Raw genomic sequence first — 26495 nt, forward strand, 5'->3', positions numbered from 1 at the left:
TTTCCCGGAGTAACCAGCGAGTGATGAAGGATTATAACAGAAGTCGACAGAAAAGAAAATGTTTTTGAACTCATATTCAAATAAATAAATCTTGATTCTATACATCAAATATTAATCACCGAAATCCTTATTTATTTCATATATATAATATATAGTTTTAGTTTATCTTTCTTACGTTGATGAAGTTTGCTTTTGTAGAAACCAGAACGATATTACAGATTTTAAGAAAAATTATCTATCTATTCAAACATTTATTGTAAATAACAATTAAACAAAATTCAGTTTCGCATTAAAATTTTTCAATAAAAGTGATTTGAACGCGATACTGAAGTTTGTTCAATTGTTATTCATAATAAATCTTTGAGAAAATAGGTAATTTTTTCTCAAATCTGAAATATCATTCTGGTTTCTACAAAAGCAAACTTCATTTGATCAAGCAATTTTTCCTATTATTAGTTACGTGGAAAAAATCCAAATTTGACATCTAGAAACCAGATTAAAAATTCGCCTTCACCGGTGTAATATAACGGATTGTAAATATCAAACGAAAAACTCAACATCATTCATTACATTGATTACTGTTAACAACTGCTGTTCGATCCCTGCTTAATATAGCAGGCGAATAAGCAGCGAAAACATAGCGGAAATGAGATAAAATTCAAATGGCATTCGTGAAGCACTGAAACAACATAGATGCATTTTCTTTTTTGCAACGTTTTTATTGGAGTTTTGGCTAAAAAATTCAGTGGTTCAAGTTTAAAGAATATGTATATTTAAGGAAGATATGGGCGGATATACAAGACCACGCGTCTCATGCGCTGCTCCCTTATTAGTTGTCTTTTTTACAAATTCTACTGATTTTCATCGAGAAAAATGTGACAAACAACTTAGCAATAACAAAATTTGCGTAAGTTTTTTCAGTAGTTTGTAAAGGCGTATTGAATTTTTACTACATTTTGAGCCGTCAAAGCCATCAGTTTTGCAAAATTTGCAGTTCTTGCGCCAAAATGTTTGGAAGAGATTATAGAAACGGAATACAAAAAAAAAAAAAGAAAAAAAAAAAAAACTCACCTCACGGAGAATCTCGTTTCGACATTAGATCTGCATGCTTCGTATAATAATTCACCGGCAAATTTAGCGTGATTGAAAGCAGTCACCCTTAAAAGGAAACTGATGTATATAATATCAAAGGAAAAAATCCTCCATTACCCTAATTATTGTCAACAACTGCTGTGAACTTCTTGTGTTCCCGGAACATCTTTTTCATGTACTCCGCACGTAATGATATCGCCTTTTCAGATCCCTCGGTACGTTCTGCAGTCTTGAAGCAAAACATCAAAGGCGAAATTTTTCCATCGCCCTGATTACCGCCAACAACCTTTTCTCGATTTCTCCCCTGGCAACTTTTCCTTTGAACCCGACACCAACATGTTAAGCCGCGAGTGCGGAGTGTCACAATCACGGGATCACTTCGCGTCGTAACGTATCAAAGGAACAATTTCATCGCTTTCCACTTACCGGCGACAATTTTCACTCCGAATTTTACTTCCCATGAAATTTTCCATTCGAAATCTGAGCTTCCACGTTGACTTGTCTCATAAACCGAGTCTGATCGCTACAACCAAACGCGATCACCGCACCGATCGTTACAAATTTTTATTTATTTCATTCGGCGAATGTTGTTTAATGCCACCGTTAACAAACTTCTGGAATCAGTTGCACGGTTCAATAATTTTCTATTCCTATATTTTCATCTTACCAAGCCACGTGAAACAGCGTTGATCAATCGCAAGCTATAATCGATTTCAATCGCACCGAAACTGATCGACACTCTGAAAATATCCCAGTGATTCGATTCGTGCCGCACCACTCGGTATGTATTCCCGTATCAACTTCGCCCTTGTCAACCCGACTCGCCCCTCATTTCGCCCCCTGGAGCTGTGGCTCTCCAGCAGAGCGAGAGAACTCCGAAGATTGCTTAGACTGGGCTCCGGTTAGCGTTAATCTAATGGGCTTCGAGCCTGGCCCAGCTTTCGTCGCCTTTCTGCGAGGCTTTCAGGGATGCAGACGTCAAAATAGACATCAGATATTTCGCCATGTCGATCTTCGAAGATTCTTGGCTCTCCGTTTATCCGTCGCTTCCGGTTCACTACGTTGCGCATGTATTCATCATTATTAATCATGTCTTTTCTCCTGAAAAGAATTTCATAATTATTAGACACCAATCTTTCACACACGTTCAAAATTTTTTTTACACGCTTTAAATGTGTATTACTTTGTCTCTGCAAATTTTTCTCACCATTCTGGAATTACTTTTCGGCCCTGTCGATTTGATGAAAAAAGTTATATATCTTCTAAATTCCCCGAAGAAATGTCAAATCTTAATCGTAATTTGATTATACTTGAAATTCTCTTCGTTTTTTTTTTTTTTTTTTTGTTTACCGTACACGCGTTTGCAATGTTTCTCTAAACTTTATCTCATTCCTGACGTATTTCGATGTCAATTTTCATTTTACGGGTATCGCGAATTTCTGCAATGTAACGACCTGCGTGCAGCGATACGTCGACCGAAAAAGGTTCCATTATTTCATTCTTCACACGGGAACCGCTCGGAAAAATCAGAGGGCTGTAAATGCGTGTCCGCAATTAAGTATACGTCGAGTCGGCGGTAACACGGGGGGTTAATAAATAAAGGTGGATTAATTAACTTGGATCCAACACCGCATATACAAAGGGCGGAAAAGCGTCGGAAAGGTCTCGAACTCTTTGTTTCGCCTTTCCGCACGCTGCTCAGCAGAGTAATTAATCCGGGATTAATGGCCGACCGAAAGAGAACGAATCGCACGCCGGTCGAAGACAATCACGTTCGATACCTGCCTACACCTTTTTCAAATCGACCGTTCCAAAGCCCTTTCACCCTTACGTTCCCTAACTGTATCACCCCAAACAGCCGAATCTGTTCCTCGAGAGCCGTTCGAGTTTCCATCGCGACCCCAGTCAAAATTGATTTCTCAATTACCCGAATGTAAACAGCTTCCAAACCCTTTAAAAGTAAATACACTGCCGAGTTTGAGATAGGAATTGCGAGATTCGAATTAACCAGAGGGATTCGAAATGATTCAAAGTACGGCGAGCTAATTATGAACGTCATGTGGTTTTCACTCAGTGTCCTATTAGCAAAAGACGAACTTTTCTCCAATCAGCCTTATTCCATGGTCGTTGAAGACGAAGCGATCACCCTATATGTGGAAATTGTCTTTCCTTGTCAAAGGAAACTGCATTCCAATGTTTTACAATTAGACTGCTATCGTTGCCGTTTGTATTGCGAAGGATAATGATATCGGTCTGGCTCTCGAAACGGTTGTATAACGGCGATGAAACTGGCTCGATATTAAAATTCTTCAGAGACGAGAGACACGTTTCACTTACCCTCGTAAAGGATCTGAGGTAGCGGCTGCAGCCGTCAGGACGAGACGGAAACTAAAGATCTGGAAATTCGGCTGGAACATTCAAGGCGTAAACAAATTCCAGCGATTTATTAAACGGCAGGGAAAAGCGGGACGGAATAAGGAAAGGCATTTCGTCGCAGTGAACAATAAAATCCAGAGAACTGAGCTTCTCTTTAATTATATAGATGATAATAATCACTCGGTAGGTATAAATTCGTCGTTTCCTTGCTTAGCGGGAGTTATTTTCCACTTTACATGTTGACAGATTGTTTTTGTGTTAATGAAAAATTTAATTTCCGTGAAGTTGATTTCTCAAGCAAGATTCATCGAATTCCGGTCGAGTGATTAAGTTACGTGTAATAACTTGGCGAATTGTTTTAGCTAGCGGAAATCTGCTCTCGAAAGACCCAGTATAGATTTTTCCTCAAATAAATTAAGCAATCAAACCTATATTTAATTATCGAATGTTTGTTACGCTTCGATAATATTGCGCAGACATGCTTAAACCGATTTTATGGTAGAAAAATTCTCTTTGAATTTTATTCGCGTGTAATACAGAGATGATCCGAAGAAGCATGAAACTGATGCCCCCTTCGCAATTTATTCCCAAGGAAAAGCTCCGAGCTTAGTTCTTTATACAGCCGCATTGCAGACAACTCGAGTTACAGGCGGGTCATTAAAGTTGCCGACAAATCCTTTAAATTTTCACCCAGTGCTCAAGAGCTACACGCGCTCCGCAGAGTAAAATAAACGGAATTACTTCGGAATGTTCATATTACTTTAGACAAGGCAAATCGCGGCTGTAATGCTGCCGACGTTATACGGCGGGAATGCAAGCACAGCTTTTCGACGACGGGAAATAATGACAAGAGGAAAAGCTGCAGTAATCAATAAACAAGGATTATAACGATAATTCATGTGGGTATAAATAATTAATTGTAATCACGCCATTTTTTTCTTTGTTTGTTTTTTTTTCTTCTCTTCTACTTTCTAATAAAAGATCCTTGTGTTAAATAATTTAGTCTTTTTTCTGTATTTCATATCAACTAAACTAATCTTGCGAGTATTAAAATACTGCACAGAGTAAGAGGATTGGATATTAATAAAATACAGATGATAAATTCTGATATAATAATAATGTAGTGATTATAATGTTACGTAATGGGCGATACGGGGAAAGAGGGTTGACTCAAATGTTACGGTTTGTTACGAGGGTCAAACCCCCACCCTTAAACAAATTTACGTAATATTCTAACGCTCCCTAATGAGTTTGGTATGCTATCTGAATTACGCACGATGGTTAGCTTTAAATCATACTGAATTCCATTTTTAACGAGAAGTGGGAACGAAATGATCATTACCAACGATGAAAATAAAGTTTTGTTCGCCACAAATTTTGGAAGTATAATATTGTATTATACTGTAGTCATAAAAATCGTGGAAATTTCAAGATACGAAAAACAAACATAAGTGGAATGGACAGTTTGAAGGATCAAAGAAAAATACAATTCGTCGAAGTTGACAAGATTTATTGTCCTAGAGTTTGTTTGAAGTACTTGAAAATTGATCTTCGGAGCGTGGAAGATTCGGAGACAGTTTTGACACTCAAAGTTACTTGATATGCTCCCAACTAGATCCTATTGCAAACCGCTAATCAAAGTTGAATATTCTCAGAAGTTTGGGTCAATTACGGGAAATTTGTACCAATGGTGTCAGCTAAGCCTTCACGCTAATGGACCGAGGAGCTTTCCTAGTGATGCCAAGGCGAGACCCTGACGTTTCTAAATTCGTAGTGTGACCGACAAGTAATATTCGCCAAGTCCAACTCTTACGAAGTTTCAGTCGCTGTTAACATTCAGAAGTTAATTCTCGTCTTCTACCACGAATTGAATTCTTAAAACCGTGATAAATGATGGCTAAGGGTGAAGAAACAATCTTTAAAAAAATTTTAAGGTCAATGGTCGGAGGAAAAGAATTTGGAGAACTTGGAATGAACTTACGATGCTTGCGAAAAAAAGTTTGAAGATATTCAGAAAAATTCTTTGTTAACTTTGGTGTTTTCCTAATGAGCTTCGAAGTTTTCCGAAAACTTCTTGAATTCTTGGTAAGTTTCAACGTCATATCAAATATTCTTTTCAATGCCGTTGATAAATTTTGCAAGTATTCACAATTTGATTAAGAAAAATTTGAATCATTTGGAAAATTATTATTAATTAATAGTAAACACGATCTTTTTTTTTCGCTTTTCTGTAAAAGAGTGGTAAATGAAGTGAAGAAAAAGCGACGAATTCTCAAAATGAAATCTGCATGTAACGAAACTAAAACATTGGTCTTCTTTCTCCCAATTTTTATCAGCTGTTTCTCACAGTTTCTTGCAACCGACGTCATACCTGATCTGGAATAATTTTCGGCATAAATAATTGCCCGAGATTAATGTTTAAGTAAATAGTATTAACATAGCTCGCAAGGAAATTTCTGGGTCCGATCAAAAGCGGTCTTAATAGCTTCGAGCGGGGCCTCAAAGTCAGAGATGAAATCTCTAGAATCCCGTAAACACCGAAACTCTCTGGTAAGTAAATATTTACTTAGCAGAGACCAAGCGCCAATCCGTCACAAATTTACGTCTTTGTGCAGAATTGTTTGGCATTTCGACTGTTTACCTACCTGAGGGCCAAGTGCTTCAACGGTCGTCTATGCTTTTCCCTGATTATACCAGCTATTCGTATCGGTAATAAACGACAAAAATTACACCGGGAATTAAGATTACGGTAAAGATAATTATTATCATCCGCCAAACATCGGACGGTAAAAGTCTGTCACGTGTGTACATTGGTTAGAAGATCGTCAAAAGTTCCACACTGTAATAATAGTAATATACTTTTGTTACATATTATTACAACTTCTGCGCTTCGGATTGAGTTGATCTTGGAGCCTGGGGAATAGAATCAAGATTATTCCCGTTCCCCGACTCACTTAGGTCAATTCATTCTCAATTTCATCTCATCGTAACGGCAGCTGAACCCCTACGTAAAAGAACGTGGGTCCCACACATCATAAGCCACTGTTCATCGGATAGCGATTCGATATTGAATAACTTTTATACCCATGTATACCAGAACGGCGTAAAATGAGCTTTAATGTGTTTTTCTGATGGTAGAAGTAGAAACTTTGCCAAGCTGTAATTGCCGAATACCGATTTCGAGGTGCGTCATCTTGGTTTTCATCTCGATTTTGCGCTCAATTTCGACGGGATTGACGCAAGTGCGAATGGTTAAAGCCAAAACCGTACCCCTACACGAATACCGTGAAGCTTTTTCTGGGGTACCGAAGTGATCGTATCGGCGTCAGGAGTGGATTCAGGCTGTCGTTTTACTCCTCCAAAGGCTGGCAGCGTGTTTGTTCTTCTCCCCGAAGATGAGCCCCGATTTTAACGCAATTTGCATCTGAACGGCACGGCGTATGAATAGAGCGATAGAAGTCGTCGTTATGCAAGAGAGCTAGGCGACGGTCTGCGGGGTTAACAAGGTCGGGCTATCCTGCCGGCCATCTTGCACCGGCGTGGTTAATTAAAATAGAAGCCGAGAAGGGGAGGGGGTTAGGCGTCGCCCTATTATCGTCGTTATTATCATTATCGTCGTTAATATCGTCCCCTCGGTGCTGTTTGCAGGGAGTCCCTCCCTCCATTTCCATCCCTGTGTTGTCAAAAGTGCCGCAGCGTGCTTCTCGAGCCGCGTACGAAGGTGTCGATTTAATATGAGGCAATTAAGTCCGTTCACTCGGAAGACTTTAAGTGCCTTGTTATCTTGCCTGACCAAGTAATGACAATTCGAGTCCCTCGGCTATGGGCTCGGTATCACCTCATTCTTTTTCGCTGAACTTCCCCGATCGACGTCCAATTGCATTGACGTTATTCGGTCAGGCGAAACGACACCGCGTTTTGTTGGTCCCTTGGTCTTTCGGTGTTCAGGAATGTCGGAACTTAGAATTTTCCCAATAACTTGGGAAGGTAAACGTGACATCTACGCGCATTCTACAAATTTAATTCAAGATCGATAGAAAATTACTCAGGTTCACTGGACTTACATTATTACTTATAATTTTAACGCTTGAAGTTGTCGCGAGTTTTTCTTCAGCGTTCCGTCATCGTGTGTCAAAAGTGTAAGAACTGAAAATTTGGAATTTAGTCAAGTTAAAAGTATTTTGTCAGGATTTTAGAGGTCTTCTCTTGCAATTATGTTTTTAAATTTGATGCCAATGTTCAAGTTGCGACATTGAAACCTCAGAACGGAAGATAAGAAATAAGTCCACAGAATTCGGTAACTCACTATCATCACTTACGCTTTCTATCCACTATTTCAAGTTTTGCAATTTCGAAGTTAAATTTGAGATCACGTCAAAAAATTCTAACACCTATTCGAAATACGTTTGCCCGTGTGATTTTGTCGGTTCAAATGAAAATTTAATTATCTTTGTACCAAAAGCTGTGTCAACTCAAGAAGTGAACATTTTGCAGATGAGGCAATTGGCTCACTTATTCATAAAAAGGTGGTAATAAGATTCTCAAAAAAGTTATCCAAAGTGCAATCAGTATTACGAAGTCAGAGTATGAATGTACAAGAATTCTCAAACTTTGTTTCGAAGCTGTGAAACTTTTGCAATACTGCATAATACATGTATTCGGATGAAAATTGAACAGATTCTTCGACAATAAACTTGTAAATAATTAGCTTTTAAAAGTTCACAAAATATTGGCGAAAGGTTCTCATAATTAATATCAACAATCGAATATTTTATTCCGGGGGTTTCGAGAATCATCGTCATATCAAGGGTAGAGAATTCTACTTTTTATTCTATTATATATATTCGAGCTTATAAAATTCAGATATCCGAGTTCCTGTGCGACTGCTGTACCACTTGCATCAGTGCAGTGCGGTTTGCATATCCCAAGGCGTTCTCAATTGTCTCAATTCGCGCTTGGAAAAGAATTTCGGTATATTCGCGAATTAAGGCCGACGTAACATTAAAGAATTCAAATATAGCGGGATTCACTTATAATCAAAAAAATGTCAAGATAAATTAAATCAATGAATCGAATATCGCCTCAACGGATTTTATCGCGTGGTATTAGATCGAGAGAAATTTCAATCCTTGACTATTTTGAATTTTTACGAAAATCGATACGTACACTTTTTCGGACAGTATGAATACGAGCTTTGTGGCTGTAATTGGAAAATCAAGTACGTTTTACTATCCTGCTTGATTGTGATTAATCGTACTATATTTTCTTCTAGCTGCTACGATAAATTGATATTGGTAGAACAAAAAATTGATTTCAACGTTTCATTTACCTGACAAAATCTAGTAAACTGAATAAAAAGATTGAATGTTACGATAACCAGAAATCTTAGCATTGACAACTACGATTACACCAAACAGTTCTTCGTATCACGTTTGCTTCGAATCGCAATGATATTTAAACGATTACGCTATAACGTTACCCATTTTGCAAGAATTTTGTAGTAACGTATAACAAATAAAATTTATCTCACAAGTGTACAACGTATATATGATGTATATATCGATCAACGGACAACTGCGTCGATGGTGTTATTGGCATCAGAAGGGAATGGCAGGAACGTTTTGTTGACTGCACAAATATTACAGACGGCGCCGTGTGTCAGAGGCGAGAACGAGGGAAAAAGATAAGGGCTGAGAGTGCGACAGATGCGGAGGTTCTGAGTTATCGATTACTTTATACAGACGGGGGGGCTGCAGGGAATGAGGTCCTTTAACAACCTTCGGATGTCGTTTCACAAAGACATCCTATTACATCTGCTTTCGCGTTTTACTACCGAGCAGGTATCGATCGTTTTACTCTTCGCTGGATCTTCGAGAAATTGATTACACCTGCAGGAGCGGCTAACCATGTGGGCAGAAAATATTTATCGGTTTTTCGAGATTAATTCGATAATAAATGCGAACGATAATAAATGCTTCGCATGTTGATAGCGGAGAATTTCTTTGTAACCGGAATTACAACTTGTTTAATGCCGTTAACCATGCACGCAGGTATTTTTTATATACTTTATGGATCATCAACGTATTCGAGAATTTTCTTTCAATAACGATGTTACGTGGTCCGGTGAATGATGGAGTAGCTAGACATGTTCGTTATATTTACATTTGCGAAGGAGAAGAAAGAAAGTACTTTTTAATTACTGAAAAGAGGAACAGCAGCTTCGCAGATGTAATAAAAAAAAAAAAAAAAATTCAACGATTTTCTAATAGTTTTGATATAACTGATTTGACATTGATCGTCGTCAATTTTAGTTTCGCAATGTCATGAAAACGTAGTAAAAATCGTATATAAACCGTGCATCAATTTTATTTCCTGATATTTCAGAACTTCTCCTCGGACAAATCGAGACACTTATTTCACTTCAGCACTCCTGCTGATGGGGATTTTTTTCCCTCGTCTCTCTAGTCTCGCGAAGCAACAATTCGCTACTTTTTCGCAAGGGGTGGAGAGGCAATCGCATTGCTTCGCAACAAAGACACCACGCGCTAAGCAATATTCACCCTCGGCAAATACTTTTGTAATGGTAATTCTTTCACGGAGTTGAAATTAGAGGGAACATGTGTGACCGAGCGAGTGTGCACGGGGTTGTATGCGCACCCCATATTTATAAAGACCGTGATGCGGGAAAAGCACGACCATAGTTGTAGATTATCATCGCCGGAGTTTCCGACTCAGAGCACAAAGTACGGAGTATTTTTTCTTATTATTCAAAGATGATAATCCACTGTGAATAAATTTATTACAATTGTCAATGCTGGTAAATTGGTAAACTTGCCGGGTTACCCAATTTAGTTGCTAATATATAAGGGCCAAGGATGGCGGGGTTGGAGTTCCGAGTTTGAAAAATCTCGAAAGCGCCTAATTCCGTATTATTTCGTTGCGAAACTTGAAGTAAAGAAATCAAACTTTGACGAAACAATAAAGTTTCGAATGGTTAGAAACTCGACGATTCAAAATTTGTCAATGCGAGATTCCGAAAATCTAAGTTTTGATAAATTCCGGTGCTTAAAATATATTCACACAGAGTAGTTTACTCAATGAGTGGGTGTGAAAAATCAGAATGAACACGATTCCGAACGTAAAAATATCGAAAATCCAAAATAAAGAAATTTCAAAGTGGTGAAATTTCTCCAAGCCAGAAATTGACAGCACTGAAAACCCTGGATCATTCAGAATTTTCATGATTCAGATTTTTTAATTTTTTCATTTTCGCACTTTTAGAACTGTGACTTGTTGAAATTACGCTCTTTTGGCATTTCGTCTCTTCGGGATTTTGCCACTGAGAGACTTTGAACGTCGGATTTCGGACCATTCGAAACTTGAATGTTTCCTCAAAGTTTGATTTCTTTACTTCAAGTGTCGGTAACAAGAAATTCAGAATTTGGTGCTTTCAGATCTTTTCTAATTCGAAATTTCAACCTTGATCCGGCTAAGGGCTAATATATTTACGTGTATAAAACAGGAATTACTGGCAATTTTGCAAGGGCGCGTTATTTCCGAACCTTTATAACGCACCGCGTCGTCTGCCTTGAATTTTTCAGAATTCGAGCTGATGCATTCAGGTACGCGCATACTTATTATACATTATTCAGTAACCTTACCTCGAGCTATTCATGGGCCATGTAACTACTGGGAACAACCGTGCCTGACATGCCACTTGGGCGATATGCATCATCCAGCTGATGCGATTTCGCATCCAGCGTATAAGGGAACAAAGCTTATCTTTCGCCACTCGCCAAGACTCTGGCCTGTGGATTTTTCACTTCATATTTTTTTCGAAATGAGAAGCTCTCAAGAAGCACTCGAAAGAAATACCTTTTCGGGAACCTTGATCCTCTTCGAGTCCGAATTGGGTACCGTGCGTTGAATGCGATCGAGCTCAAGGGTCAACGATTATACCGAATCGCTGGGCACATTTTGCTAGCTGTCACTTCCAGGGGTAATCTTTCTGGGAATGCTGAGGTATATTCTTGGGGCAAAATTCACGCAAATTGCGTACTGGAATAATATAATTAATGAGGTATTGAGGTGTTGAATAGTCTCTTAATTAGAGAGAATGCTTCAAAGTCGCATCCCGGACCCTCGTTTGCTCGGATTCATGTTTAAAGCCGCAACTTGTGCGAAAATTGAGCACCAGCGTGAACCGCATCTCACACTGAGGAAAAATTCCATTTGTTACAGTAACTAGAAAAATTCAGTAAAACAGGTGTCGTTAAAAAATTGTTTGAATATTGTTGGAATTACGAAAAACGAGGTACGCGTAACCATTTTGCGCTATTGTCGATTCTTTTTTGCTAATTGCAACGCAAAAGCAGTTTGTTCGGCTTACTCTACTTTTTTAGTTAAACAAGGCTTTAACCTCAATTTACTTTTGCGCAAGCATTAAATTTTCGCAAAAGTTGCAAGAAAATATAGTAACGGTGATCGTAATGAGAAAGAATAGTAACGGATACTAGACTTTCCGGTAACAGCTACAAAACTAATTTTCATTTTGTACCGGAAACTAGATTTTTCGATTGTCGTAAAAAATGAAAATAGTTAAGGACTGAGCGGTAACCGAAACTAAAAATTTCTCTCATAATTAGTGCATACCGCTGCTTGCAAAACGAGCTTACAGTGTGTGCTGATTCGTTGCGAAAATACAAAAGTTCATGATACGCAAAATTATGAAAGATCTGAAAATAACGAGTTATAATTTTATTTTTTTTTGTTTTGTTTTGAGAGAGAGAGTCGCTTATCGTACTTAATAATTTTCTTTCAATATCATTGTTTCTTCCTCATGTTAAAAAGTTTGTTACCTGTTTGAGGAAAATATTTTAGATCTACATCACCACGCAAGCAACTCATGCTTATAACCTTCGTACACATGCCGCAGGTATGTTAACACGGAAAGTTAGGAAGCCAACTCGTGTTTAAGTCAAATGTTAACAAGTCTGTTCAAAGGCGGCATATTATTGCTTGAATACGGAGTACTATATTTGTTTTCCATAGTTAATAAATTCGGTGTTGTATATGAAGAACTGTGAAGATGAATAATGTGTAAATTGCAATTTAAAGAATTTGTTTTATATGTTTTGACAAATTTAACGAAATTTATTTCTGGAGTAAATTATTTATCCAATTCTCAAATCTACACTCATGGACTTGTTGATGATAAATTTTTGGTTCATTCCTCGGATCGGTTTGATATTCAATGTTGGTATAAAGATATCGCGTGTCTTCAATTTCAACGTTTTTGAACGTATCCTCGCATTTTTTGCGTAAGTACAAAGGGGAAAAATTATGCCTTTTTACTTTTACGCGTGGTAAAAGGACGTATAATAGTGCCAATACCATTAGACACGCGATTCAACGATTTTTTTATTCTAAAAATTTAGCTCACCCGAAGCTTTCATAACTCTCTGATTTTTGGGATTCACGGTTTGCAGACTTTTGAAACTTTAAAATCGCCGAAAGTTACAGAGTTGCCGAGAAAATGACGAAAATTGTATCGAAAAGTATTATAGAACTTTATACGAATATGGAATTCGACAGGCAACCATCTCGAATAGGTTTCTCCCAGTTTCCCTAAAGGTCTGGTGTCATTTTACGATAAATTTACTCTTTCAAAAGTTATTTCAGGTAAAAGAATATGAATATAAATAAAGTCACTTGTATAATAATATAAAATTAACATAATATAAATTACAATATAAGAACCTTAAATAACTTTTGAAAGAGTAAACTTATCATAAAATGATACGAGACTTTTTTTGTAGAGCATTCAATTCCCTAAAAAAATATGTCTGAATTTTCCGTACGACGCATCGTTAGCTAGTTATAAAAATCAGAAGGAGCAAAAACCATTTTTCCCGTGTTATTCTTATGGAAACTCAAAAAGTGGGAGGCGCAACATTTTAACGTTAATACTAATAGCTCAAATTTTCACCGACGAATTTTTATACCTAAATAAAACTTATGAACCTGTTTCCAAAAAGACCAAGAAAATAAAAAACTTCTTTTCTTCAGACACACCGTCGACATATTCACCGCAACGGATGTAAAATCTACCATCCATTATTTTCCGTATAATAATTCGATAAATCCTCAAACTACGATCATCTCGTAATAAAATGAATAAAAAAATATCAATTTTGGTCCAACCAGCCTCCTCAAATTTCTTCGAATGTCCATCGACGCTGTCCGACGAATAAAATCCACGCCCTCGCAAGCATGGTATTTCTAATGACGTAGTGAAAATTCGCTTCTGCAGCGTCAGTCAAAAGGCGGAGGTGTTATTACTCGGATGATCGGCATAGGGCGGCACGAGCCACGCACCCTCATCGTGCAGGGTATAACAATGGCTCCCTCCGAACGACTAGCGATGAAAACTAGTATCCCCATACCCGTTGACCATAATAGAGTATAGCTCGGGTTCGGTTTTCGGTTCCATGGTGTTCGGGTGTGCAGTGTCTACGGTGTGTAGGTACTCACCATGTATACCGACACGCGCTCGACGCCGTCTCCCACAACGGGAGCCGATTTCCTCACCCCATGGGATCGGCAGCTGCGCCCTTCCTCGCCGCCATCTGCCATGTCACACACATGCTCTCTCTTGGCGCAACACACGTGCGGGGGTTCCCAGCTTTCGCTAAGCCCCGTTAAGTACAGTGTGCTCCCGAAGTTTCCATCTACAAACAAAGATCATCGTTATCCTGGCCGGACTTTTCGTGGGATTGTTTAGAAGCCTCGAATCTCGGGTCAAGGTCGCCTCGAACTCTCGTCTTCTTCTTTTCGAGACGAATTATTCTCACGATATACTTCGAGATATATCCTGCATTTTTAACTCACGGTTTCTCTGTTTTCAGAGAAGAATGGGTTATTTTATGGAAATCACTCGACTCAACTTTTCATTTTCACTGGATCTCGACGTTTCAAGATTTATATTATGTATGTATGCGTGTGTGCGTTCAATTTTTTTGTCCGACGACATCTCGAGAACGAGTTACCGAATTTTGATGATTTTGAAAAAGACTAATAACGTTTGGATTTTTATCAACATTGACATTTCGAGATTTGATAGGGGGCTGATCACGAATCTGAGGTGACATTTGCGAATCCAAAATGACGAGTCAAATGCAGAGGAAGAAAAAATCTATGAAATTTCGGCTTTTGGTAGAAATTGGGAGACGAAGGTTTTTTGAGGTATTGATAACGAATCCAAGTTCAGACTTCAAAAATTTGCAATAGTAAATCCATTATAATGGTTTTAAATTTTTAAAAAATCCTTATATTTTGAATCTGAGCTTATCATTTTTTTAGAATCTCTGCAAAACTGCATCTGCAACTGTGTTTCGAAATGTTCGAGTCATTTTTTACAGAATGTAGTCTCAATATTTTATTTATTCGATGGTTATCTATATAAGTTCACCTCTTTGATAATACAGGTGTTTCTTTAACTCGTACATCATGTACGTGAAAAAACAGGAACGATGTAAAATTGTTCGGAGCCAATCATCAAATCATAGCTACTACAAACATTTCTGACTGCCACTTCAGACTGACTTGATAGCAATTATAGAAATTTCTAAAAAAAAAGTTTCGAAGTCTGGTAAAATGAATTAGGAGGATTGCCACACTGTAGAAATAATCATCTGATAACAGATTTATTTTTTCCGCAAAAAATGACTGGATCAACGCGACAAACGTTCACGTACTTTACTCTTACGTATGATGTGTAGTCCAATCCCAAGAATCTCATCAAATTTTTTGAAGCGAAGATATTATTTTCCTGACTGAGCTCGAATTTATCCTGAGACAAATATTTGGAAATCATTGTATCGTTGAGCCACTACTTCCAAAACTAAAGGCAAAACACAAAAAATTTCCAGCGTCACAAGGTTATAAATTTTCGAAGAACAATTACTGCAATTTTTATGCAGCGACCGTTACCATGAAAATTGTGTGTTCAAATTGGACGTTGTATTTTATCAAGGTTAGCGAAAATTGCTACGACATCAAAACCACGATCATGAAAGTGAAAGCGTCATCTCTGGGAAAATATGGAAACATGTCCTGTTGAATATTTTACAACGATCGAAAACTTTTGTACCTTAATGAATACTGTAACGGAGTTTTCGTTTTCATGGAATAACGATCAATGGATATGGCTACAAATGGATCAGTCGATCCGAAACCAGCTAAAAATGGTTTGACGAATCCTCCCGTCAGTTGTCGCGACAGAATTGAAATCCTGTCACAATAACTACAAGGATAAAAAGTGGGTCGTGCGGGATACGAGTAAACGAGAAGCTCTCGAAGGCTCGAAGCAAAACGAAAAGGCGCCATCGGGAGCAATTTCGGAAAAGGAGTGAGGCCTCGAAGAGGCGGACGATCGGTTCGAGGGCTTCGTTAAGGGGTCCTGCAGCGGAACGGATTCCTCGTCTGGGTTAGAAGTAACCATTCAGAATGTGTCTGATGAGGCAGCTGTGGCTTCCTGGCCCGAGGCACCCGGCGCAGCTGCCCATCCATGGTTCGAGGGTCTCTCGTCAGCTGTGCCTCCGACATACGCGTGCCGCTTTTTCACCTGAGTTTCGCAGGGGCCCAAGTGCTTGTTATAATTTTTAACGGCTCTTCCAAGTGCTTCCGGTAGCGTCGAAGCGGCCTCTGCAACCGTCGGGGCCGGGCAATAAAACACTCGCTCTACTCTACCTACTACACGGGTAACAACAACCCCTGTGTAAGGGATAGTTTCACGATCCTCGAATTGCCTTTTCATAAGTTTTTTTAAGCTTCTCTTTACGCCTCGATACTCCGACGAGCGATTCGATCGGGCCTCTCTTACCGTGCCGAGTATTTCGCAATTTTGTAAACTAATTTACTTCGAAGACGGATTAATGATTCTTCGTTTTGTTTGCGATTCTGGGATAAATTCTCTCGAGGTGTTTTAATATTATCAATTAACAAACAAATATTGGCTGTCGATTATAGCGAGAGAAATTTTTGATTCGACAAAAAAAAAAAAAAAAAAAAGTCCTCGGGTTATTATTTAACCTGTGTTTCAGGGTGAAAGCACGTTTATACTTGAATTAATGAAACGTCTCTTTCTCGTAAAATATTTTTAGAACAGTTTGTTTATTCACAACGGTAAAAATCTTTAATTTGTACACGTATGCTAAGGAAAACTGACTTAGGAGCTAGTTGATGTTTCGTGAAAATTTTCAAAATCTTCGTTAAATACGTGATAATCACTGAAACATCGGAAAGTATATAAAATTTCGTGTCATATTTTAAAACGAAACGAAATTTTTTTCTCAAACTCGTGTATACCTAATTCTAAAATAAAAAAATCTAGTTTGTAATACGAAAAACTACCCTAATTTTCATTTCTCTCCAGAGACTTTCGACCAGAGCATTCTACGCGGTTATACACCTTGGGTAAGAAAAAAACCCTAGATATTTCAGGGTACCGCGGTTCGATTTCCACTAATTAATCGTAACTCCCCGAAGCGTTATCATCGGGGGTCGGATGAAATAGTGGCATACACGCCGCAGTCTAAGTAATCTACGTTTGATCGCAAATTGGAAATATGAGTGGACAAATGCCAGCTCGAGCCGCGGTGCCGAGGCAGGCACAATAACGTAGGATTTATACGAATATCGGGCGTTGATCCCCTGCGGCTGTGCAGCCAGCTGCGATTTCTGTAAACGTTGTTAAATAAAAATGTATCGAGCCCCCGTCGCGTCGACTCCGTTGGGAAAACCCCGCGGTGTACTTTCCACGGATGAAAAACCGAACGCGAAGACAGAACCAAGTTTCCAGCATTATTATGCGGAAAGTTGCGAACATTTTTCGGGAATAATGGAAATTGATCGACAATTACTCAGCCAGGGTAAGCCATGTAAGCATCGCCGCTGGAAGTTCCCATTGAATTTCACCCTTTTGTCCGCTTCGCGCAATTTTCCCTTTCAACGACATGTCCTCAAAATTGCGTCCTGCACTTCGCGCGAAGGATCAACGGCTGTATTCAGGTCTCGTCCGAAGTTTGAAAGACAAATTATTGCGTTGAAACGAGGAATTCGGAACGTTTTTTCAACGAGCAACGAACTAGGAAGAATCGGGAAATTATTCTCTGTTAAAATGCGCGATTTATAATATACAGAAACACACGCGGACTTGGTTCAACGTAACAGCGATAATATACCGGCACTTTTGCTCGATTAAAATTACAATGTAAAGCTCCACGCTTGAGCCCATCAACCCATCATGCTTACGCGTTAAATTCGTTGCGATAAATTGTGGTTATAATATACCGTGCATAAAGCGACGCTTCCGTTGGTGCTTCCTACCTTTTTTTCTTTCCGTTCTTAAGAGCAGAATATATGCATGTAGGCTTCTCTTGCAAACAAGCTAGCGGATTATACTTACTTAGTGAAAACATGGTGTTCTCTACATTGAGAAAAATTTCATTTGTTACAGTAACTAGAAAAATTGAGTAAAACATGTATCGATAAAAAAACTGTTTAAATATTGTTGGAATTACGAAAAACGAGGTGCGCGTAATCATTTCGCGCTATTGTTGATCCGTTTTTGGTAATTGCAACGCAAGATCAGTTTTTTCGGTTTGCTCTACTTTTTTAATTAAGTAAGGCTTTAACATCGATTTATTGTTGCACAAGCATTAAATTTTCGCAACAGTTGCAAGAAAATATAGCAACAGTGATCGTAATGAAGAAGAATAGTAACGGATACTAGACTTTCCGGTAACAGGTAGAAAACTAATTTTCATTATTTCCTTCTTAGCGAACGATATTCCCACTAAACGCAAGATTCTCATTCAAGTTAAAAAAGGAAATATAATTTAATACTCTTTAATACGGATACGTTCTACCGGACGATTCGAGTCGTCGGAGATAATGAAATTTTCCGTAATTAATTTCGAACCCCTTTCCCCGTACTTGCAGCAGGCACGAAATGATCGCTCTCCGATTGGGGAACATCATTGATCGACGGTTCGATCGCTCGATCAACATGACCCAATAAACCGTACGACTCGGATACGCCAGGGGCGTACGAAATTAAGAGGGGCGTCTCCCCGCGAAGGGGGTGAAGGGTGTCGGCCGGTCTTCGGGGCCCCGAGTAAATAACAAAGGCGACTAGCAGCCGACCACGTGTCCGCCATGGGAATATAATCCGGAGCCGCGGCCGCCACGTGCCGGCCACAAACCGGGTGTCCCAATAAAAGAAGAGCGGGGCCTCCTTTGTCTGAATATATCTGTTTCGTTTATCGACTTGCAGGGGATGCAGGGAGCTAGAGCGAATAAATTTTGCTTAGAAAAACTCTCCCCTTTCATCCTCCCCTTCACTCCCCGTGCAAAAAGTAAATGCTGCTTTTTTATTTTCACGTGCAGAGGGAGGCTCGAATGATGGCGCACGTGGCTTGCAGCGCGCGTGCCATTTGTATAATGCATTACGACCCAACTCAAGCAGCAGTGAACTTTCCGCCATGTTATCGCTTCGCTGCAGTTTTGCGATAATAGCTTCTTTTTTTTTATGTACTTTTTTTCACGTTATTTTCTCCATTTTTCAACCTCATCGATTCAAGTCTGGTTTCTACACGTGAGAAACATCGCTCCTGGACGGATCTTGTTTTTTCTTTTTTTATTTACACATTTTTATGGTGGAAATTTGTACGCTTATTTCTAGAATTATTAATTTTTTCACACCTTGATCATTTGTTCCGGTAATTTAAACGATCTAGACCTTCCGTAATTCTCTGCGAAATAAACAATGCGTTTGTATCCTTACAGGAGTTTTGAATTTCTTTTGGACCTTGTTAAACTCTTTCTGATCTGGATCAAAGTTGTTTCTCTTTCCCTGTTTTCTTTTTTTTTCTTTTCTCTCTTGCGAAATTCACGCAATTTCCTCTTAAATTTCATTTAACAAAAAAACAAAAAAAAAAAAACAACAATTTCTTCCCATTTGCAGCAAAATTCAAAGCTCAATCCTTCCGTTTAATGATAAATGATGATCTAAAAGAATACCTCCAGTGGCTTTAAGGAATTCCCCTGAGAAAAACCCGACCGTCGACAAATCATCTCTTTTAAGCTATATTTGCCCCATGCCGTAAAGAAACAGGCATGAAAAGTGCTGCTCGACAGGGAATATAAATTGGAACGGAACGTATTACACAAAAACATGGTAGAGTGAATAAAGTACCGAAGACATGCTGAAGCATAAAATTCCTGTACAACGAAGACGAGACAGAGGTAAATTAAAAGTGGCAATATTCTTCTGTTTAATCTTACAGGCGTCAGGGCTGGCAAGAAAATAAATAAAAGAAATAATAATAATTGAAAGTGGTGAAAAATAATGGGAAAAAAATTCGGGCTCATCATGGGCGCGGTCTTGCAATGTTTGGAAAAGAAAATACAGTTCTTGAGAATTTTAAAAAAGGTCCGTTTCAAAATCACTCTTAACATTTGTAAATAATTAACCAGTTGAATGAGAAATCTAAAAAAATTCAGGCTCCTGTTTCAGAGTTGCGACAATTGCAGAGAATTTTTTTAACTAAATGAAAAATGGTGAGGGTTAGACGTTGGTTTGGTTCGAATGGAATTCCCCGTATATATGCATATATTATATGTATCTATCCGCGCCAGCTGTTGTGCAAACTAAACTTGATTTGAACGGATCAAATACTCGTCGGTTAAACCCCCTCGGAAATGGGGTTGGCTGCACTCCACGGGACAAGAGCGACCATTTCTGCAGGTTTCGGTGCCAACGCGAAGCTTCAGCCCCCGAACAATCATGCGATCGTCGCATTATAACCGAAAAATATGCGTCCATGTGGCGCGCATGTGTGCAAGCCGCATAATTCGTTAACTATGTTTCTAGACTCCTGGTACCTCGACAAGTAAACCCTAACCAGAGGCATTCGCCGATCGAAATCGGTGACACATAAGTTGTTGGAAGTAAAGGTTACGTGTGTCGATCCGTCTCTCCGAGCATCCTATTTCATTTTACATCGCGGTACATCAACGTGCGAAAAAAAGGAGGAGGAGAATTTTTTATTTCAGTAGTAATCAAAAAATTTCATCAGATCAATATTTGGATCAATTATTGCCTAACTTGATTGATCAGATTCGAAGGTCGTTTAAATTTTTACGAACTAAAATTACGTATACGTGCAGTTAGAGGATTTTTTACTCTTGAAACAGCTGCTAAGAAACAATGTATCGATAAGTTTTATAGTTAATGATGAAAAACTCACCAGAGATTTTTGTCAGATTGTTCCCAGTCACATTGCAATTTCAGATTTGATAACACTTTCGTAAACTTTCTTCTCCTGCAGATTTTCTCAATTGTTTCTTCGAGGCACGAATATCACGCGGAGGAATAAAAAGAATAGCCGATAATTAGTTCGAGTAATTCGGTAGCTGATAAATGAAAAACAGTTTCGTAAGTTGAATTGTTACTAATTTAAGTCGAACAGTCCGTACGTATAATGTATAACAATACATCGGTATGATGAAACGATAATGAAGGAAGTTGCGAATGCCAGAGGGACCTTAAGCTTACGGCTCAAGTGTTACGTAGGAGAACCAAGGAGCTCGAGAGTTATAAGGTGACGCCTCAAGCCCGGCGAACTTGGCGTAGAGTTTCTGGGATTAAATTGCTGTCAAGCAGAGCTCAGCTTTCTTCTAATTGAATGCCGGAAGTAACTATAAGTGTTTGGGATCAACGGTCGGATTCTCCTGTTAAGGGCTGTAGCGATGGGGTTAAGGGGGAAGTGCGGCAAATGGGAAACTTGATAGCCTCGTTTCACCGAATGTCAAATCTTCCCGCTAATCACCTGCTCGTCTTCTCGCGCGAAACAAATTCCGCGGCTGTTGCGAATCTGTTGGATCCGAGGGGCGAAAATCACACCGAAAAATTTTTCGTCCGGAATTGGACATGTCCGACTGAATTACGGCCAAACGTTGGGACGAAACAAGTCAGGAATTACATATTGACCGGAAAAAAAAGAAAAAATTTCAACTTTGCTGGGTACGCACATTATCGCTGAAATAAATCATGGAACGGTTAAATAAATCCAGGGTAGAAAGTATTATACATATTTGTACGTTGGGAACAAAGTTATGTTTGATAAATGGGGAAAACTCAGATTTAGATTGTGATTTATTTTTGTTAAAAAATTCATTTTTACGAATCGTGAGTTTGATACTTCAACTTTGGGAACGAATGATTTCAGGCATTCAGAAATTCGGTTCAGTTTAACAATCGCATCAAAGGTTAATCAGCGATTCGTTGATGATTAATTTTGAAAGAAAATTAATGTCAAAATTACGGAAAACTTTACATGAAAAATTGTTTTTCGCAAGACAATTTGCATATAATTTGTGTGAAGGATTAACGAGATTTATCCGCTTTTCTTAGATTTCTAAGCTTGACAAATTCAAATCAATCCTACTCTAAACTTCAGATATTATACGAAAACCATGATCCAGAAATATGAAATTCAAAAATTAACAGATACTTTAAATAAAATTTGAAAATGAATTCGATACTGAACGACGAGTGAGCCGAAAACACCGCACATCGTAAACCAAAGCGTGGTGAATTTACAGTCTTTGATTTTTCCGAGGCAAAAGCAAAGGGCCGAATTAATTTCTGTTTCCAAAAATCTCCCCAACAGATTCCCGTCGTTTCGTTGTTGCTTTTTCCATCAAATCACGATCAACGGCAAAATTGCCGATCCACACGAGCAAGAGTGTATCGCTCGAAACGATCAGTGACGCAAGGAGTGAAACCTGGAAGGAGGAATATTATCCTCCCGGTGTGTTACGTCCGAATTAAGACCGCATAATAGCCGGATTATATACGGATTTACTGCCGGATAAATATACGTATACATACCTACATAGAATATACTCGTATATCATATATATATATATATATGTACCTGTATTGTCCTGTATATACAACACTACCGGCCAAAAGTTTGGGTACACAAGTCGAAATTTCTTGCCGCATTAAAAGTTAGATAGCGGACTCAAAAATAAAGATAATCAAACGTTTCAAGCGGCGTTTTAAGGAAGAAAAATTTACCTTCATGTTGCTTTTTTAGAAAAATCTCTAGAATTTTTTTAGAACGAACAAAAATCGAACGAAAGCTTCTAAAAAACGGAAATGCGAGTTTTGAAGAGCTTGTTGAGTTTACCGTAGAAAAAATTGATGAAATGTATACGTATATATATTTACATATGTATTGTACACGAGGTAAAAACTTTTCCAGGCAGCCCGTAAACACGAAATTCATGCTCGAGTAATATTACGGTCGCCGCTTGTAGACCGTAGAAGTGTGCAAATGTTGCGTAAGCGCGGATAAAATAATAACAAATACAAGCATCCATGCGAATCGAGTTCAGATATATATATAATCTATTTAAGCAGTTTGCGTACGTGCGAAATAGGTTATTTAACTAGTTTTTATAGACGCTTGACAGGTAATCCGCGAAACTTGATACGTATTGGCAAATGTTAAATATCAATACGAGACACTGATCGGTCTGTCATCCTGATAAACTAATGCCAAATTCTCAAGATCAAATGCCTAATGTTTATTACACGTGATGGTGAGATTAGGTTATTGGTGGTGTTTCAGTTTTGTTTTGAATTTATTTTAATTATATTACATTAATATGTAGAGTAAAAAAATTCACCGAGTAACTCAAAGGTCAATAATTATTTTGCTTATTGAAATGTTTTTTTTACGTAATCGTTACCTAACTTTTTGAAAGCAGTTTTATTATTTTTTTCGACACATGCTCTTTCTTCGTTTGAACTACCGAATGAATAACTTTATTTATTCGTAAATAATTGAAACACAACAAACTATTCAAAATTCGCAAATGTTTATAACCTGGTCTCAAACCTCGAACAGACGTGTTATTTTTTTCGAAACATCGGGATTAACGAAGTATTCTGAGTATTTAAATTGGCTCGAAGTAACACAATTTCTCCTAAAAGTAAAAAATAAAAATGAATTCTCGGAACTGTTATAAATTACGTATGATAATTATTCCAATTCATAATCCGTGGCCATTATTCAAAATCCGACGGATCAAGTTTCGCGACGAAATGGAATTCGAGCTGATGTTTGTAAACGGAGATGGTTAATTATTCAATAATTTCAATCAACATTGCAAACTCTGCTGTCTGTTTCAGCGAAAGGCGTTATAGCTGCTGCTATTCATCATCCATTTTCGACATTTCGCTGTCGTGTCAATCGTGAGTCATGAATAGACAGAGCCGGCCGTTGCCTGAGGGATTTCACAAGTGGTCCGGAAGCTGATTTAACGAAACAAATACCGGGTGTTAGAGAATCCTAGGCGTGAGTGAAACATTTCGGCAGCTCAGAGATCCGCAAATAAATTTCCCAATAAACTTTTCCCGCTAAAGTGAACACGGAATTTTTCCGAAGGGAAACGAGTGCTGAATTTTTTACACCAGGAATCAAAAACTCTTGAGATAATAAAAAGATAGAAATACAATTTTCTCGGTTTATTTAGCGAGATAATTTCCAACACGTGTTTCTGCAGCGTTAGTGAAGGAAAATTATCCACAATTGAATCATGATCGGTAATTCGGTTCTACGTTACAAATGCTTGCGTTTTACACCTAATTCTGGCGTAGTCACTTCCTTCTTCTCGGTAAATAAATATTCATTAGGACCGGCGATGGGTTGGATAAAACGAATTACGCACCTCGTCGAGTACCGCAATTCATCTCTCTTACAAGCCGGAATCGCATGATGTGGTTGAAAAAATTTCAAATTCACAAAGACCCGGTGTTACCTTTTATATTCGATTAGTTAAATTCTTCGCGACACTTATATTACAACTTGTTTAACTGAAATCGGATTTGAACTGCGCGGCATATAATCGATTCGTGAAAATAGCCAGGAAAAATATTGCGTATTAGTCGAAAATCTATTAGCAGCATGACTAAACGAGAACGTTACATTTCCAAATTTCGATTAACGGAATATAACTGGCATTTCGCGTTTCGTAATATCCGAGTTAAAGCAAACCGCAATTCGAATTCCGCGCGCTTTGGGCCACGGGTATATAGACGATTCTGCGCTATCTCAAATCTCCGGGGAACTTAGCCAGCGACCCAGGGGGCCTCGTTAATCCCCGAGATTTATTCGAGCGGTTTCCGTGGCAGTTGACGTATTCGTGTTGCGACTATTTGAAGGAGAGCTGAGGTTTAGAAATATCTTTAAACATGTGTGTTTAATACGTTACACCCGGAAGAAAACGAGTTATTTGAATACGAAACTGCCCAAGAATTTCTTTGCGTCAAAGAAATGTTGATTCTTCGTTAATAAAAAGTGTTCAAAGAAATAGGAAAAACTTATTTATAATTTATTTGAATTTGTTTAAAAGAAAAATGTACTGCAACACATCTAATTGGTCACACGATGAATGTGATCTATACATTGTTCTGTTTCACTGATCCTTGTAACGATCGGTAAAGCAGGGATTAAATTTATCGATGTAATTTCATTGCCAGTTCACCGATTGATGCTATCCAAAACTGCAGCTCGGAACCGTAAATAAATTCATGGTTTTCTTAAAGTTTCCGTTTCCTTTGAGAGTTTTCTTCATATCTATGGGTGAATTTGTATCGGTTATATTTACACGTAAAATTTTCGATTAAATGGAGACTTCAAAAATAAATATGGCGCCACTTGTGGCGTTTCAGGGGAGTTTAGAACGGATGAACTGTTACAATAGCTTTAACTAAATAATTCACGTGCGACGATGAATTCTCTATTAATTGATATTAGTTATAAACCACTCGCTCGCTAAAGCTCGCTCGGGGTCGGATTTAAGCGGTGTAAGCGGTTTTTGTGCTCGTGCGTTCGCTTACTCGTCGTCAGTGTTTTACCAAATTACATAGTTGTAGAGGAGACTGGGGCACGATGACTCCCCAAAAAATTCTGTTATTTGCCTCAAAGTATACAGAATGAACACTGTCTTTGACCACGTGATTTTTTCTATATAATGCTACAACTCACGTTTACACATAAAATTTGTCAAAAAATGCCATAAAACAAACAGCTAAGTGCTGACAGATTTGAAACAATACGCACAACAATTTTAGCTCTAATTCAACGACGTTATTGTCATGTATTCCTGTGTATACAATGCCAACCACTCACCAATTGCAATTTGTTGATCCTGGTCGTTCGGTTTTTTTCCCATTTAAAATGTTATCTGAAGCATGCATATTGGGTTGGTAGTACGAAACATGACGTTTTTAATAATCAAACTTGTAAACTTGAAAATTAGTCCGAAAGGTCAAAACTCACCAGGTCAAGGACCTGGACAGCCAGAACCACGGAGCGCTGGTCCTGGAAGTTGAGTTTCACCAGGAAGTGGACCTGGAGCGCAGAAACTACGCAGCGCTGGGTCAAAAGTCGCCAGGTAAAGGACCTGGACAGCCAGAACTACGGAAAATTAATCGTGAAGGTCAAAAGTCACTAGGTCAAGGACCTGGACAGCCAGAACTACGGAGCGCTTGTCCTGGAAGTCAAGTTTCATAAGGTAGCGTACCTGGAGCGCAGAAAATATGGAGCGCTTGACCTGAAAGTCGAGCTCCACCAGGTAGCAGATTTGGAGCGCAGAAACTACGGAGCGCTTGTCCTGGAACTCGAGTTGCACCAGAAAGCGCACCCGGAACGGAGGGTCCAGGAGGTTGAGAACCCGGTACTCGAAATTTGCGGAGCGCGACTCTCATCCGTCCGCTCTACTGCGCGGTTGTTTCGAGACTGAGGAATTCGGCTGGCTGATTTTCGTCGTCGACGATTACTATAGATCGATGACGTCAAGAAAAAAAAAATTTTGGCTGACGTCACTTTCTGAACATCCAAACTTTGGTTTCGAACTTTAATACTATGTATGATGTATGATGTATG

At 38.6% G+C, this 26495-nt stretch overlaps 1 protein-coding gene across 3 annotated transcripts; it reads right to left on the bottom strand.

Annotated features, from left to right (window-relative positions):
* Positions 1 to 586: 586 nt before the first annotated feature.
* LOC124307171 (uncharacterized) lies at positions 587 to 26244 on the bottom strand. Of its 3 annotated transcripts, XR_006908751.1 has the most exons (7): positions 26134 to 26244; positions 25890 to 26027; positions 25740 to 25794; positions 14002 to 14198; positions 3430 to 3500; positions 1519 to 2193; positions 587 to 1409 (listed from the first exon to the last, which is right to left on the bottom strand). XR_006908751.1 is itself a non-coding variant. In XM_046768611.1 (6 exons), the coding sequence occupies exons 3-6, from the start codon at positions 25780 to 25782 to the stop codon at positions 2001 to 2003; spliced, it is 504 nt and encodes a 167-aa protein (XP_046624567.1). In that variant the 5' UTR covers positions 25783 to 25794; positions 25890 to 26027; positions 26134 to 26244; the 3' UTR covers positions 587 to 2000. The 3 variants fall into 3 exon arrangements, 1 of the variants encoding a protein (XP_046624567.1); XM_046768611.1 differs by having other exon boundaries at positions 587 to 2193; XR_006908752.1 differs by lacking the exons at positions 3430 to 3500; positions 26134 to 26244 and having other exon boundaries at positions 587 to 2193; positions 25890 to 26014.
* Between the last annotated feature and the right edge of the window lie 251 nt (positions 26245 to 26495).

Source organism: Neodiprion virginianus, chromosome 6 (assembly GCF_021901495.1).
Source record: "Neodiprion virginianus isolate iyNeoVirg1 chromosome 6, iyNeoVirg1.1, whole genome shotgun sequence".
NCBI classification, from domain to species: Eukaryota; Metazoa; Arthropoda; class Insecta; order Hymenoptera; family Diprionidae; genus Neodiprion; species Neodiprion virginianus.

Coding starts and splice junctions, on each gene's coding strand:
- LOC124307171 (XM_046768611.1), bottom strand. CDS start 25,782: ATGGGAAAAAAACCGAACGACCAGGATCAACAAATTGCAATTG. Junction 3,501..14,001: donor AGCGCGTGTCGGTATACATG/GTGAGTACCTAC, acceptor TGAATGTTCCAG/CCGAATTTCCAGATCTTTAG. Junction 2,194..3,429: donor ACCTCAGATCCTTTACGAGG/GTAAGTGAAACG, acceptor AATTCTTTTCAG/GAGAAAAGACATGATTAATA.